A 17,861-nucleotide genomic window follows, 5' to 3' on the forward strand; every position below is an offset into this window, starting at 1 on the left:
AATTCTGCGTGTCCGGGATGCGACAATTATAAAGATTTAAAAAAATAATTTTCTGTCATGTAAACCGTGTAAACCAAAAGCACTAAGAAGTGGGAAAATTAATTAAAGGCTGTACAAATATTCACAGCTCATAGTGGGATTGTTACATGTGGGATCTGTAAATTATAGAGACGATTCAAGGCCACGGGTCCTACATGAGTGTTGATTAAAAGCCTTCCCCGCATTGTCAGCAACAAAACTCGGGTGGGAAATACATAGGGTTATTACTGCAAAGTTCTTGCACACCAGATTGTCTTATAGGCAGCTCTGTCTGTGAAAGAAACTGCACAAAAAAGCACAAAAAAGATAAGGCCTGAATGTATTTTGTGAAGTGGTTGTGCCACATACAGCTTGTAACATTTGTTCAAAATTATAAATCATTTTAATTAGAAGTCTTTGAAAGGGTGGCGTATTCTCATCAGTTTGTGATTCATTTTTTGTGCACTCATCCGTCTCTCTTTCCAGAGCAGAAGATGAGCAGCCTACAGGTCATATTAAAATATTAAATATGTTTCAAAGAAAGAAAGGCTAAACGAGAAGGTTACAGCAGGCAACACCTGTAATAAACAATAATTACATATCAAGATTATGTATTCCATCAATATTTATCACAGTATCTCTTTGCAATGTTCAATCAGTATAGCTTGTGACGCATATAACACGTCAGCTGTCCTTGCAGTGTTGTGATGAGTGGAGTAATTAGCTAATTGAATGCGGTATATACAGTAGCTGGTGTAGTTCAGCAAAATAAAGCCTCTGCTCTGCTGACTCACACTTAAGTTTCCTATAGAAGTTGCATAATGTTGAAAAGGAAGTTAAATTATGGTATTTTCCAAAATCAAACGGCTGCAAAATACAGTGCGTGCAGTGGTGGTCAAACCTAATCTGATGAAATGAAATCTTAATTCTAAAAATTATGCTAAACATGTAATTTTCTTTAAAATTAAGAGACTATGCATTAACACTGACATTATGCCATGTCATTATATTAAGTTAGCCTAAGCACGAAGCAGGAACTTTACTTTAGTGAAACTAAATATGCAAGGTGATGATGAAAGGACATCAAGCAAAATGTTCTCATTGTGTATGTTTGATGATGAAAGGACTGCCTACCAATGCTGCCGTTGCTCTTCTGCAAACATGATATCGTTAAATCCTTTCGCCAGACAAAAGCATATTTCGCTCATGTTGCAGATGACACCATCAGCCCACATCTGAGCAAACACTAAACACAAGGGCCCGAGCAAGCGCTGCATGACAGCTGCACAAAATCTACCAGCAACAGGCCTCACCAAACACAAAACTCCAGCACCATGTAGTAACTGTGGTCACAAAACTACAATTATGCAAAGACAGATGCACAAGCTATTATCCCCAACCAGACATGCTCACATAGATCTGTTCTGAAGGCACACACAGACAGAGCGCTGTGTGAGTAAATACCACTCCGCTGGGTTAGTAAACAGCCAGGTGTATACTCTGCAGACAGGGCCTGACACACGGCAAACAGGGATAAAACAGGGAGCTCTGGCTCTGTATAACCAGTCTCCACACTGTTGTCATATTCAGGAACTGTGGCGTTGCTGATATATAGAGCAGAACACTGTGTTCCCTTCTTGCCCCTTCTTGTAACAGTCATCCATTATCACACCACCAACTCACTGGCAGCAGCCATACAGCTCAGCTGGTTCCTCATTATGCTCATTCAATTACTGAGCAGAAAACAAGACCTTAACCTCGCCTAATGTAAATGGTATTGACATGCGAGATTCCATAGTATTGAGAGGATAATCTAAATGGGACAGTAAACAGTCAAGTCAGTGCTGTTTATTTCATTGCATTGCAGAAATCGAATGGTGCACATCTGAAAAACACTGATTTTGCATTGTGCTTATCTTAAACTACATGGCTAAGTGATTATAAGAGGATCAACAAATTGATCAATAATGAAAATATGCTGCAGTTTTGGAACAGAGCAGTTAAATATGCAATCAAAAGGAAACATCTACGTCCCATCCTTTATTACAGAAAATGATTTTCATCTCTTTGATATGCAAGTCCAACCAGTCCCAGAGCGGTCTTGGTTAAATTTGGTCCTTGTACTGTTTAAAGGTTAAGGCTGCATTCCAACATTTAAAAAGTTCAAACAGCTAAAAAGGCCAAGTTTGAAAATAGCTCCATTACGAGCTGATTTTTTTTTTTAAGTGAGACCACCAGCCTCTCATCACAAAGTACTAACTCTCTTTTCCCTCTATCTAGTACATCTCTCTTTCTCACTGTGCTTTTACAAAAAATTGCATCTCAGACATTTATGTCTTTCTGCCAATCTGTTGGTCTTGTTATATGCTCAGTACGGTTTGTATCATGTGCATCATGTGCAAGCAGAAGTTCACCTGAGCCTTTAGGTTATAAACACCAGCCTATATATTCACTCTGTCCCTCCTGTCCTACAGCTGGTATACACCCTGCATCATTATATTTTAGTCTGTCTTGTGCTTTGTGTTGACTTTAACAAATTAATCTGGCTTTAAGTAAATCTCTCGTGTGGATTCTGTCCTTGTCACATTCCCCGAGCCAGTTTGCGACATTATTTTTGTCTTACTGCTTTGGTACAGAGATGATAATGCCTCTGTCATTTTACATCAACGATAGCGATCAAAGAAATGATTTTGACAAGTCATTTCTGAAACAGGCTGAGCATCTCGTGTTTGAAAACAAGGGAGTGGTATAGTGATTGTTTTAAAACGGTGGCACTGGAACAAGCATAATATCACAGGAAAAAAGCTCAGGGAGAGTGTCTACCTGACATACAGCTTCATGACTGCTGTTTGGGTTCTTTATGCGTCAGTGAGAGTCAACAGGGAAAGAGGGAAGGAGGCTGAGCAGAGGACTCCGGTAATGATCCGGCTGTAGCTCTCACTTCTCTCGTCTTTCTTTAATGTGGAAAATCACCACCACTAATCTCCCTCTCTCTCTGACTCTCTCATTCCAGTCATGCCCAAGTGATTTTCCCTTTAAAGCAATGTTTCATATGGTTCAGCATAACCGCACACATTTGCACAAACACAATCTTGTGTCTTAAACACCCACCAACATCTGCCTGCCTTCATGTCAGACTCAAAGATTTCCAAAAGTGTGATGTACATAATCAAAGAGAATCCACAGAAGTTTGTTTGTGTAGTGATTATAACTTCCATACCTCATAATTATGACTTAGAATCTAAATATGAGTAAACTATCTTGTAATCATGAACAAATAAGTACAACAATTATAGTGTAAGAAAAAGTATGTGATTATGACAGTTTGAGAAGACAGAAGGATGACGATAGTTGCTGAATTCATTTTGATTTGCTTTGCTTTTCATTTTTTGCTTTGGTTTAACGGTTTGGTTTGGCGCATGCAGAAATGTGACTGAGTAATGTGAATGGCATTTTAATGAACATGTCAAAACTGCACAGGCGTCTTTAATCACTGGAACTGTTGAGCACAAACACACAAATAGGCCTGCAACTAATAATGAGTCAACAGAGTCGATTAGTTAGCTAATCGGTTAGCTGATTGGCACAAAATTCATCGTCAACAGTTTTGACAAATGATAGGTTAATTCATTTTTCAAACACAAATGAAAATAAATTAAAAAAAAACTACACTTTTCTGACTTATAAAAATTGGATTCTGGTTTGCTTGGTTTTATATGAGAATAAATTTAGAGATGCAACCATTGACTGACCGGAGACTGGATTCAGACGGCTTTCAGCGTTCTCGGCCTGGACTGGAGACTGGCCGGTCAGTGTCCCGTATCTCCGATACCAAATCCGTTTTACACATGCACATAAGCACAGTGGCGCAGGCAATAACGTCACAGCCGCACGCTAATATGTCTTCTATGTCGAAAGCTGTAGACAACACAGAGCCCGGCCAAAGTACACCTGAACCTAACCAGACACCTGAAACGCCATCACCCAGCTGAGCATGCTCAGTTTGAAGACGCTAGCAAAGGGAAAGCAGCTAATGCTACAAGTAGCCCGAGCTCAGTGCCAGACGCAAGCCAGCAGCAGAATTAGGACATTCATGACCCTGAATGGAATCATATGTCTCCATAGTTGAGAATCAAGGCTTCAGAAACCTGATAAATTACCTCAGCCCTGGTGAATTTATAAGCATATTGTTAAATGATATAAATAACTGACATCTGTTTTATTATATAAATCTGTCGCACCTGCTTTTGTTTGGAAACGCAAAATATGTTAGGTGTACAGCTCATTTTATGTTGAGAGAGAAATGTAAAGTTTTTATTTATTTTATTTTATTATGAAAGTAAAATTGCATTGAAGAAAAGTTGCTTTTTGTTTGTACATGCTGCCAATTATAGAAAAGAAAATCAGAATCGAATCAGCAGATGACATTTACAAAACATCAGTCATTTTTCCCCCCTTTTGTTTACAATTTATAAACCAAAAATGATTCATTTAGAATCACCACATTCATTGTGAATAAAGACAGTGCATCCACAGTTTCCATAGTCACTATAATTATTATATAATGTATAAAATCATAATAAAAATTATCTTAAATAAAGTTCTTGTGATTATTGCTGTAAGAAAAGGTCATAAATTTAGCTTGCTACAGAAAGACTCCATGTAGGTTGTTTCATCTTGCTTCTTTTTTCATTTGCATGTCCAGCCTGGCCTACTAATATCCAATATCCACTCTCAACAAAACAGCTTTCAATTTTCACTTTTTGTTTTCCTGAATAAGACTAATGTCCAGTATTGGGAGTAAGGGATTATATTTTACACAGCAAGAAAAAGAAAAAAAAATGACAGGAGCCCTGCAGATTAATGTCTCAATCCATGCATACAGCATGAGGACACATTAACTGTCCTCAACCAGATAATTCTGCCTCATGATCAAGGACCGCGTCCCTCAGAAAACCAGCAGGATTAAGGCTCGACAAATATTAACTGTAGATGTAAAACATTTATCTACCCAAGTTAAAACGCAGATGGCAACCAAGATTACATAGGTTCTACTATAATTAACACGTACATGGTGTGTTCTGAGGGAGAGTAGTTGAGGGGACAGACATTATGTGAGGTGGTGCTTTCAAGCCAGAGCACAGATACATATTTGCCTCTCATGAGAAATAATCCCTTACAAGATGCCACCTTGAAACATAAAATATTCTACATTCACACGCACACACTCACATTTGCATTTCTGCAGCTATTTTTGTCAGATGGCCCCATGTACTCACGTCAGGTCACACGACTGGGTTATTTTATTGCACAATCTGAATAAAGAGTCAATTGACTGACTCTGACTGCTGCTTTCAAAGTAGTCACACCTTATTAAAAAGACATTTTTTTTCTAATTAATAGGATCCCAACATTCCCTTCTGGTTGTGTGTGGACAGAGGGGATGTTTAATTTGTGAAGCTGTGATTTGTTGCACACAGTTGCTCAGATTGTAGGTGAGGGGGAATCCACTTTAATTTCTACACCATCAATGAGCACCTTTATTTTTCAATACTAGTGTCGCAAAAACATGCTCAAATGTCTGCTGCCAAATGGGACAAACCGACATTCATCAGCATTAGCCATCAAATGCTGAATGACAAGTTTTATTGTTAACTCAGCACTTGACTTTCACACTGACCGCAAAGCTTCTTTTATTACCAAATGATGTCTGGCAGAACACCATTTAAACATCTTACATAATAATGCAAATGATTCCAATGTCATGCTGACACTCCGCTTACTGCCGCTCTCTTTTGTATGTTTCATGAACATAATGAGCTCAGGCGGTTTTACCTCAGTTATCTGTGTATCCATGTGTTCAATGTTCACATATACTTTCTCTAAATGACTTCTGATTTTATTCAAGGAAGATAAAGGAAGAGAAGGCAGTGCCATTACAATGACATAGGAGACACATAATGTATACACATTACTATTTTTAGCACCATGCAGTGCACACAAGTGTCAACTTTTAATGTACAACACAGTTGGAGTTTTTTCTTTCATTTGTTAATGTTACTGACTACTCATGTGTCAGTTATCTCCCTCCTCTCTCTTCCAGCTCCTTCTTCTTTCTTTCATCATCATATCGCTGTGTCGTCTATCGGTTATCCATGAGCTCAAATGCAACAGTTACCCAAATCATTTTCACATCGTGTTCATCCAATGAACGTTTGCACAGTATAAGAAAGATTAAATAATCACATCCCTTTTCAGTTTCTATGAATTCATTCAAAGAGCTTTTGTTTTTAATTTCTCATCTCTTTTCCTGCTGTCTAAATCGCTGCACACCAAGCCTACACAGCCTGCAGATAACTTCACCCTTAACTTTTACATTGTCTCATCATCACCCTTCATGCAGGCCACTGTTACTCACACTTGCTTTTACCAACACAAATGGCAAACTGGCACTTGTTGTTGTTGACACTTATGCCACAGATACACTGTTGGTCCACGTAAAACCAGCTCACAGTGGGACAAACTAAAATCCTTTACCTGGCTAAGTGCTTAACGTCAGGGCAGCAAACTTCATTTTAATATCAATTACGCTGATTTCCGTCCATTCACATCATAAAGACGTACACACAACTCATAGCTCAATGCCATCAGCATATCACCAGCATACTCTACAGGATTAGAACGCTGAGCCAAGAGGCTCTGCTCTGCTCTCTTAAATTAACCTGCTGCCAGATGAGTTGATTAGGTCAGATTATCTTCCGGGCATCATATTTTCTAACTGAAAAAAATGCTAAACCCAAAAAGATTATTCAGTTCTGAAATGCACATCCACTGTAATCTGTGTTCAGACCCTCGAATCTGTCCGGAGTCTGCACGGAGTTGACTGATTCTTACACACAGAGTGTAGCGTAGAGTTGATGATTCAGTATGATAGCAGGCAACATTTGGGCTTGATTAATTAGATTTAATTGTCTGTAAGTATAGCAGAGTTCTTTTTTGGTTACAGTTGTGTTTGTTACCCAAAAAAGACACAATGCCTGGGCAAGGCTGCAACACAACCCATCCAGTAGCTGCTGAGACATTTCACTCAAAACCACAGATGTGAAGCTTGTAATGGCACCAAACGAGAACCAGAGAATCCACAAGGCCATTAAGATTTATCTGCGAACCATGAATGTCTGTGCAAAATGATGTGCCATTTTATTCTGTATATGTTGGCATATTTTCACTGAATGACTGGGAATAGCTGGCTTGATATGAAGTCAGAGGTTCTCTGCAACATTTTATGGAAATCCATCAAATAGTTGTTATATCTCCAGACAAAACTAACCTGATCAACCACATCAGTAGCAAAATGTCATAAAATGTTTTTTGGAAAGCATAAAAATGCTCAGAATAAAAATTCATCATATCAGTTTGTCCTCAGACCCTTGGCTTCTGAGCTGTCCTCCATGTTCAATTCCTCCGTTTATTGCCATTAAATGATCGAGGATTTTGCCCTCCAGGACAATCCACAAGATCCAGCATGTAATTCCATAAATTACACCAACAAAATCTACATCTGTCAACAACCTGAATGATTTACTTACAACATATTTAGGGAGGAGGCCAGACAATTAGCCTTGCATCCAAACACACATCAGCAGTTAAATACACACCTACACTCAACCAGCATTTGAACAGCAGCAGCCTCCAACCCACCTCTGGTGAAGACAATGAGAAAATATTTCCCTCATCCTTCAAAAAGGAAGCAGTTGTCTGTTACTGCACTTTTATGTTACCCTTTCACAAGGTTAGAGCAATACATTCCAAGAAGCAGCAGTGCAGCTTGCATACTCTGCACCAGGGCCTGTTTCTCTGCGATAGCCCGTCACTGCTGTTTGTGTGCCAGAGCTTCTAATAACGGATTATCATGGAGCTGCTCCACATGTTTTGCTGAGGCCTTTAAGTCTTTTCATTACAGAAACTGTTCCATCATATTTCTGTGACTAATCTTTGATAGCCAAAATCATAATAGGCTACATTTTAGATTGTATAGACAACACCTTGAGGAGTCCTACTACTATAATTGTCTGTCCATCTGTTCCTCAAAGCCACATTCCTCCAATCCCCTTCAAACATGCCCCAAGCAACATAAAGGGGGACAGCTAGCTATTTAAGCAGCGCACAAGGTCTCAGTGTATTGATTTATTTTCAGCACGATTGTGCTTTCATTACCAAATAACTTTAGTTTGCAATCACAGATAGACTGTATAGTTACAGTAGAGGCCACATTCGGCTTGTGAGACGTGTCTCTGCCGCAGCCATCTGGTGTCATTGTGTGTTTTGACCAAATAAAATAGCAGAAAATAACAGATGTTTGTGCGGATTTGGAGTGTTATTACAAAGGAAATGCTAAAACAAAGCAACAAGCAGTAACATTTCACATTTACAATATGTTACTCTTAAAAACACGTTGATGTTGCCCAAAGTCATTGCCATGATGCTGTTTGTTTTGTTTTGTTCTGTTTTTAGTGATGAGTGTAAAAACAGTACAATTGTTTTATCACAGTGTGTAAATGTGACACATCCCCTCTGACACACTGGAAAAATAAATAGTCTTTGTTTGATTATGTGTGACTTAAAATGTAAATGCCCAAATTGCCATAATCCTTTAGCTATACTGTTTCTTGTAATTGCATCTTTATTTATTAATTAAGTCTTTGTTTCCAAAATTACATCAGCCATTTTACAGGCATTAAAGAATATGCTTAGAAACTAGTCACACAGGATAAGTTAATCTTATATATTATATTAGATAAAGTATCTTGGTCTAAAAACAAGTATTTCTAATTTAACCAACAACAATTTGAAAATTAAGCAAATTATGAATGATGATTTAACTGTGGATACATCTGCTGCCTCCTTACACTTACATGCATCAGGAGACACAGCTCCACTGTGGCAACCGAGATGAACCTGTGAGTCAAAGCTTATATTAAGGTCTTCTAAAAGTGTCATCATCAGTGTATCGACACCATTAATGTGACCCCCTGTGATGTGACGTAGATCTAATTTCAAGCAATATTGTGACTGTTCTCAGGTCAGCAGTGGAAAAGATCAGACAGGACTGTAAGAAGGACAGAAACTTCAGAGGACAAGCTCACAAGAAGTCACAAATGCAGTTCAATTTCATACACCTGGGATGGATGTAGTCTGCATGTCCTGCAATTCCGTCATGTTCGCTTGGGACAAGTCAGGTGCTCACGGTGGTCACAAATCCTTCAGTGCCAGTTTGCAACTGTGAAAGGATTAATTTCAAGCCATTCGAAGACCCTCTGCCTACACTAAGGCCTCTTTTTGACAGAAAGTCTCAGCAGGCCCAGCAGTTCTTGGAGAACATCAGGCAGTATCATGGAGAGTTAACCATACATGTGTCAGTCCTTCACTTTATGTGTTATTATTATTATTATTATTATTACTCGACTATGAGAGTCTTGTGTGTTTGTGTATACTTTATCCATACATGTGCCATGCAGCTTTCATCATATCCCTTCCAAATTCACCATTACTGCTTGGAGGTCTGCCCAGGATATGTTTAAGGGGTGGGGCCAGAGAGTCAAGATCAGGGGAGGCTGTGGGTGGAAGCAGAGGAGAAGGCTGGGATACAGGGCCAAAAGCCTCAGGTGGGGGGAAAGGGAAAACAAGATTTCAGTATCTGAAGGGCACATTGTTCTAATTTCCTTAATGTTTATGGACATGTGTGGAGCAAACATTCAACAGAGGATGTACAGAAAATATTGGACCAATATTGAATATGAATTCCTTAATAAAGCGTATTTTGTCACAAATAATTTCTTTATGTCCACACAGGGCCAAAATATAATTAAATTACAGTGAAATGCCATGACAATATAAATGCACAAAACTCAGAGAAAGTAATCAGCTTTCATTTAAGTGCCCCATGCTATTGATGAATTATCCTAATTAAACCAATTAGAGGTGTTAAAGAAAACACTACATTGTTATTTAATTTTGCACAAGGTGTGTATTTCTTCTGAAGGAGCTGGTTTAAGTCATAGGATGAAAATCTGGACCAAAGTCTACTGGCAGACTGTGGGCAGACAGACACACTCTGATTTCCTGTTCTGACAGCATGCATTGGATTGTTTGTCCAGATATTCCCTCTCCCACAGTGGAGGACTGTGGCTGCCTCAGCTACTAGATATGGAGGTGCATTAGTAAGCAGGCATTAGATTATAGTTAACCTACACTGAATGAGACCACAAACAAATGGACATGCCACCCACACACACTTGTGCATGAGTCAGCAGAAAATTCAGAACCATATGGCTTAAACTGTGTCCAGGAGAAGACGAACTGTCAGCAGGTTAAGCAAAAACACAACACTCACAAGAGCAGTATCAATAGTGTTGTTTACAGCGTTTCCTTGCATGAGTGATACATTATCGGCTATAGATGAACCAAGCTGAGTGACTCCTCAGTAGGTACATACTGAATGCAACTTTTGCCTCGTGAGGACGGCTACGAGAAGCTGCTACTACAGTCTGATAGAGCCATGTGATGATTAATGTACCCCTACACAAAATGTGTTGACCACCTGGATCTACAATTGCATTTGTTCCTTAATTTAAGAATGGCAGAAAAAGAGTACTATGCTCTTGGTGTACAAACAGTAGATGGTCTATTTATTGAGTGACAATCAAATGCACAAATGAAGGACAACAAACTGGGGCCAACAATCAATTCAACCAGTAGGGCCTGTGCATGGTGACTTTGACAGTAAGGACACCATGACCCAAAACTGGCTTCAGCATCAATGGAGAATCACACCAGCAATGTGAAACCAGGATGACGGCCTTGTCCTTTACAGTAAGTTACATAAATCTCATAATCTGGGCTTTCAAACAGTCTAACATATTTAATACGTGGACATAGAAAATATATATATATATATAATGCAGTTAATTAACTGTAACCCATCCAGAGGAGCCAAGCTCATCTGCAGGGCAGAAAGGCTATTCAGCAACCCTCCCCAAGAGGTCTGTGCCTAAAAGTCACCTTGGGAGGCCAAATTGACGGGACAAGTGATGGCGCAAACGGGTTGGCATTGGATAACGGCCAGGGAGAAAGGACATAAAGCCCCACACAGCTGCGTATCTAATGGAAAGCAGGACCTTGATGAGATGCATCCCAACAAGGACATTGACACCGTCCTGTTTTTATTCGCCATCCACCATCTCTTGAACGCCCTTTCAATTAATGGGCTTGCTGGGATTGATGTCACTTGTGAGCGTGTGTACGGTGGAACAGGGACTGCACTCAGTCTGCAGCTCTGCAGTACCATGTGTCCCTTCACTATCTGGAGCTCGTTTTTGTGAGCTCCAGTCATGCTCCGAGGATTTCAACATTTTGCGTCAAAAAAAAAAAAACAAAAAACAAAGTGTGGTTTCATTGAGACTGTGCTGGATGCGTACGCTATCGGATAGGCCTAGTGGCCAAAACCCCTCTGTGCTCTATGTAGGTCATCAATGACAACATCTGCGATATGAAAGGAGGCATTTCGTCACATGTGGTTGTTAATTATGCCTTTGCAACCGAGGGCCCTTACCTTCTGCTGTCGCCTTGCCATATCTGTGGGCTGTTTTGCATTGAATGGGTAAGCGATGCATCGCATGACAAAAACATACAACTGCAGCTTCTTTTTACGTTCTTCCTCATCTCTCTGCAGCTTCTCCAGGTCCTCCTTCTCCTCGCTGGCGGCTGATGGGCTCGGGCTGGTCGGACGGGCGCTGCTGCGGCTGCTGCTGGGTGCCAGTCCACCCGAGCTCTCGCTGGTCCTGCTTGGAGAGATACGGGATCCGGCCTGAGGTGCCATCGCCTCTTTGCTTTCCTCCTCCACTATCCCATCAGATTCCTCCTCGCTGGACGATGGGTCTAACATCTTGCTCTAAAGGTGATGCGTCCCTACAAGTAGATTAAAGGATTTTTTTTTCTTTAATTATATCCGCCAGTGACGGCCGTGTCGTTATCTTATCTGTGTCCAGATTTTCTAGATTTCATGTAAAATATGCCCGAAGTCAAGTTAGGCCCTGATTGCACTCGTTTGCTGGGAGATGTCAGCAGTACGAGTGGTGCTGGAGGAGGCTGCTGCTTCACACTGAGCTTTCTCCGCCTGCGCCGAGCACTCGTCGATGCTTACGTATTTTCTGTATCTTATTGGCCAGTCACCGCTGCGGATGTGAGAGGGGGAGGTGAGAAGGGAGCAGAGCAGGGGGGGAGGTGGGGGGTGCAGTGTACAGATGAGAGGAAGCAAAGCGGATTTTTTTTCCCCCTTCGGTGGAAGCGGGCGATGGCCTCTCCCTGCCTGCCAGGCGGGAGACGCAGGCGCGGGGAGCTGACCGCGGTCCTGAACACAAAATAGGAAGAGAGTGAAGGATGCGCCTTTACTCATCCTTTATCTCATCATAACGTTCTGCTGTGGTACACCTAAGATGGCTGCCACAGGATTTCTCTGATATTGCCACTGAAATGGGGAACATTATTCAGTTTATGGGCTGAGCTCGGGATGCAGATTAGTAGGTGTAAAATGTTTTGAATGGCTCCTGAGCCGCCCAGCGCCGTGTGTTGCTGAAGGGTGGGGTAGTCGTAAAGACTCAGCTGCTCGCCTTCTGTTTGTTGGCTCCTGGTCGAAGAATTGATTGTTGCAGCATGCGCTGGTATCTCTTGACAGGAAATTGCATTGCACTGCGGTCATCTACTAGACATTTATTAATCAAACTGAATAGAAATGTGTAGGTGTTCGACTTCCTTTCATTCGGTGATACAAATGTTCAACATACACTGTTGACATTCAAGATGAATGGCGCTTTAAAACAAGCACTTGATTTCTGGTATATGAGATGATGAAAATGGGATAGTCTTTAAATATGAAAAGTGTCATTTACTGTCCAATGGGTAATCACATGGCCTTTGAAAATCCTTCCACTGCAGCCTAACAAAAGGTCCCTTGAAATCCAATGCTACAATAAGTGCAAACGGGCCATATTTACATGACACATAGGCTACTCATGTTGTGCATTTACTCCTGCTTTGGCTCTAAGATATAAAATAAACGTACAAAATGGTATAAACCAGTATTATCACACGAGACACGAGAAAGGAAATGCTACTGATCTTGATTTGTTTGGTCAAAGACTGCAGCTGATTTTTCAAAGTAATATGATACAGCATGACAGCAGTGCCTATAGGTCACACCTCCTGTCCCCTAAACAAGAATCCTATTGACCCAATTCAGCCAACAAAGATGATGTTACACAGTCGATTGAGGAACACATATGTTATTGTTACTACATGTAGGCTGTAGGGATAAGGGGAACTCTCGCTGGAGAAAGGCAACAGCCCCGGCAGTAACAGTATCACACTGAAAACCAGAATGCTGTTTATGATGACATATAATGAAAATGAAACAGACTTTACCACTAACTGGAGCTGATCTGATGATCATATCTCATCCTACTGATGAGATTTTTTTTTCGAGTGTGAGTTTGTGGAGCTCATCTGACCACCTGGTCGTGCTCTTGACTGGATTTATCTTAACTCTGGTGTCTCTTTTATTTCTATTCTGGTTTTTAGCCCCTCTTAGCTTATGACCTGCAATGTCTGCTAATGGCTGTTTGTCACAGGTGATCCATGAGTTGGGAGCTGCTCAACCACAAAGTGGGGTTCCTCTCTCATGTTGATGAATTTATGTAGGTGTAAGAGGGCAAACTATTGAATAATTGAGAAATTTGTACACCAGATATATGCTTTTAAATTATAACCAATACTGTCAATCATCTCATGACATGTCTTGTGTCCCCACAGACTGTGAACCTATTGTCACTTTACCCTCTGACCGGCCTGCAATTATACATACAGTTACCAGTTAGTCACTGACTGGCAGCGGTCCATCTCAGAATATTAAAATGGTGCATTTTCAGATGCAAAAGCAGAGGAGTAAATAATCAAAAGATTTTAACTGACTGATTTTGCTGCTTCAGTTTCAGAGTCCTGGTGTTGTGCATCCTGGCTTGTTGTCACATTGTCATGACTTTCTGCATGGCTGGATTAACCTGTGAAGCCAGCCCCAGGGACAAAATATGCTTTTGGGACCTTATTGCTCTCCTCCCACCCCTTCTCTCCAAACACACACACACACACACACACACACACAGTCCACCTGCCACCCTTTGTGTAATTTGTTGCCTACCAGTTCCCATTAAGTCCAGTGCATACAGCAGGATAAACAGGCAGCTTAATGCAAACCAGGCCAAGCAGAATCATACTATCTGCTTTAGTTTGATATCATTTAATTAAAGATAACTTAATATAGGAATATGCAGTAAACAAGAACAATATAAACTACATTCAACTACACTGATGTCTTTGTGCCCACCTTTATCTTTTACAATGTCATTCTGGTGAAAGCCTTTTTTAAACTTTGGGTCAAGGTTTACAAGGTTTACAAGGTTTGCTGTTTACGAGATATTTTCTGACCAAATATGGTTTTTCTTACCATTCATGTCACTCCTCTGACCCTGCCCTGTGTCCACCTCCCCCATCATCACGGTACTTAGAGTACCAGCACAACCATGACAGCCTTTATACTGTGAACTCAGCATGCACAGAGGATGAGCAGGCCTGCCTCCTTCAAATCTGAGATTAAATTGAATCTGACAGCTGGACTGACTGGCTGCTACTCCAGATGTTTCATGTACGCATCTGACCAGCAAATTCCCTGCAGGTAACCATGCTTTCAAGGACTCCTTATCTCTGATTTTGCTCTAGTGGATCTCCTGTTGCCCTGACTTGGCATCTAATAGTCCTTATGTCCTTTTATGTCTTGACTCACACAGCTTGACTTTGTGAATTCCAGTAAGACGTTTGCTTGTGTTCCCCACAGTCCTCAGATTGTTTGGTTCTCAACAGGCCACTGCCAGCTCCTGATGGGTGAGGCAGTTAGTAGAGCGACAGCCCTTAGTTTTCTGTTTTGCACACTCTTTGGTCCAGCACTAACCTCAGCAACAGAACTCCAAACCTTTTGAACATTAATAATTGACTGATTTTTCTCTGCTCTGCTCGTCTACTTCAACTAGAGTGTGTACACATTAAATGTTGATGTTCTTCAGAGTGGTGCAACACAAAGGCCAGTGTGGAAAGAAAAATGACGTTTAGTCATGCAACAACACCTGGAATTTTGTTTTTATTTTTGTTTTTTAAGAAGAATAACTTAATTTTGTGGTTGTTGTCAGACTAACGTTCATGTTCAAGTTTAGAAAACAGTCATTCCACAATATCCAGCCAATAACTGGTCTGTAGCTTTTGATCTTACCATATAGACCAAGCATAGACCGTGTGTTTTCTCTGCTGATGTTTCCATGGTCGAGACTCAGCTTTTAAGCCAGTATGAACAAATGAATGATCCTTAAATCTGCATAAACAGATTGTTTTGGCCATTTGAGGGCAGTAACAGTGACACCACCTTTTTTAAGGAGACTCAGCGAGAGAAAAAAATGCTGTGAGGTCCTATTTATCACATCAAACGCTTGAAATGCTATATGTTTTTCACCTCATTACTTTGTCTCGCATCTGCACTTAAGCCTGTTCATTATGCAGGACAAGCCACGGCGTCTGTTGTGTCATGAGGTTGTTCTTGCAAAGTGGAGAGATGTGGATCCTTGACAAAGAAACCAAACAAACAAACAAACAAAAAACCCTATTTTCAAGTTTTACTTATACTTTAATCTCAGAGAATATTCCCACATACAGTCATAGGGCCAGATGAAAGTATCTTCTTGATTTTAGGCATGTCTGTCAAATTAATGTTAAAAAAAGAACACTGTTCATTTTCCACTGAATCAACTCAGCTTGGAGAAAATAAAGACGACTTTTGACTATGATCAGTGGAGATGAAATGAATCATCTGAACTTCCTTTGACCCTACCCTAGAAATTAATTATTAATTGTCGTCATACTCTGTGGGGCACAGCCTCATTTTATCATCATATCTGATGCCAGTTTAAGTGCCTTCGTAACAACCTTTTTTTTTAAATACTTCTGTCTCTAAGCAATTAAAAATATGAATAATACAGCAGTCAAAATCAGAAAAACAGAAACCATAAAATGACAGTCATGTTTGGTGCTTTAGTGTGTTCTTGCACGTGTCTTTAATACACTGTCATGTTGGTGCCTTTGGAGATTTGACACAGGAAACATATGTAAAGCACACAGTGACACACCACAAAGCGAAACTGCATGGTAATATATTCATGACCTCCATGCCTCAGATCCCATATGTATATATAATATATATATACACACATATATATGTATATATAGTTCCTGCTTTTTGTGTGCATACAGACCATGTATATTTAATTCTGTATATATTCTTAAAGACAGTAGAACAACAGTAAATTTATGCACTTGGATTTCTGTCATTCAGATCTGCATTCCTCTTTTTCACATTAGTTTAGTCTTTGGTCACCAGTCATATGCCTGAGGTTCAGATGCATTTTAAAAACAGTTTGTCAAAGTCCCCCAGACACAGAGAGAGAGAGAGAGAGAGAGAGGCACAGAGGTTCTCTGGAGTTAGCTGAGGAGCTCTTTGAAATATTTAAATGCTGAGAGCGTTTTTAACGTGAGATTGATGGAATAGGGTCAGTGTCAGCACTGCTGCTACTATAGCCGTCTCAGAGAGGGCTTCACGCCCAGCAAATGCTGTATGATGACACTCCACATTATCACCAAGAATATATTTACATGCTGGGTAACTGGCAAATGGAGATATGCACCGGAACATATGTTATTTTTTTATGTGAAGCTGACTGCAGATTGCAGAGGAGTGAAATACTTAGCAGTTTTAAATAGAGATGGGCAGTAATTGGCTTTTAAGGAGAAGCCCGTTTTGATGAAATTACCCATCTGTACAAATCCTCTTACATAACAGTTTCTCATGTTTTTCTTTTTTTTGTTCCAAACACAAAAATAGAAAATGGAGATCGAATATTTCCATGTTCCCTCTTTGACACTAATCTATCATTTATTTAAACAAACATATACTGCATACATTAAGTCTTAATATGGGGCTTGTATCTTTGCATCTTTTAGATTAAGATGGGTCATCTGCAAGAAAAAAAACAAAACAATAACACTGTATCAACTCCTTGATAATGTGAGTAATGTGTCTCTGCTCAGGATAAGTGAAGGCTTCATAAAAAACCCACCAGATTTATGCTCGTCTCTTCCTCCCACAGTTTGCAGGGTAGAAAGAGGAGATGATGCCAGAAAAAGATTCATTAATAATGCAGCGCGAAGCTGGAGCCTCACCACTTTAACATGACAAAAAGAAAAAAAAACTACAGCTGTTGGACCAGTACAATCTTCTCATCGACTGGAACATACAATTTATCCCATTAGTGCACAAGCAGTCAGCGAGTTAAGATGTATTTAGCTTATAGTACATACAGGAGACACAACCCACATCTAGATTTTGGAGAAAGAAGAAAGATCAAATGCAATGTGAAAGTCAGCGCTCATCACTGCAGCTACAGAGATTTTCCTCTCAGTCAACATGGCTAAGTACTGCCCTCTGTTGGCCAAATAATCAAAGAGCAGTTAAAGTGATCTGTTATAACCACGACTATAAAGAATGTGGATATTAAGTTACATTACTAATTAGATTATTCTCAGTTGGAAGCAGATGAGATGAAAGTTTTCTTATTCAAAAAGTCACTTGTTAGCCACCATGTTGTAGGGGAGTCAATCCTGGGAAACTGAGATACTTCAAATAAAAGTAGAGA

The 17,861-nt window shown here is 40.2% G+C and overlaps 1 protein-coding gene across 15 annotated transcripts in view; it reads right to left on the reverse strand.

The window, feature by feature from the left end:
* cadpsb (Ca2+-dependent activator protein for secretion b) overlaps positions 1 to 12,178 on the reverse strand; it is a 63,026-nt gene extending 50,848 nt beyond the window's left edge. For all 15 annotated transcript variants that reach the window (XM_046383561.1, XM_046383558.1, XM_046383563.1 and 12 more), the window contains exon 1: positions 11,630 to 12,178. In XM_046383561.1, coding sequence (XP_046239517.1) covers positions 11,630 to 11,962 — 333 coding nt within the window. In that variant the 5' untranslated portion in view covers positions 11,963 to 12,178. The remainder of the gene's footprint in view (positions 1 to 11,629) is intronic.
* Positions 12,179 to 17,861: the final 5,683 nt, after the last annotated feature.

The sequence above is a fragment of the Scatophagus argus genome, chromosome 3 (genome assembly GCF_020382885.2).
Source record: "Scatophagus argus isolate fScaArg1 chromosome 3, fScaArg1.pri, whole genome shotgun sequence".
In the NCBI taxonomy this organism is placed as follows: Eukaryota; Metazoa; Chordata; class Actinopteri; family Scatophagidae; genus Scatophagus; species Scatophagus argus.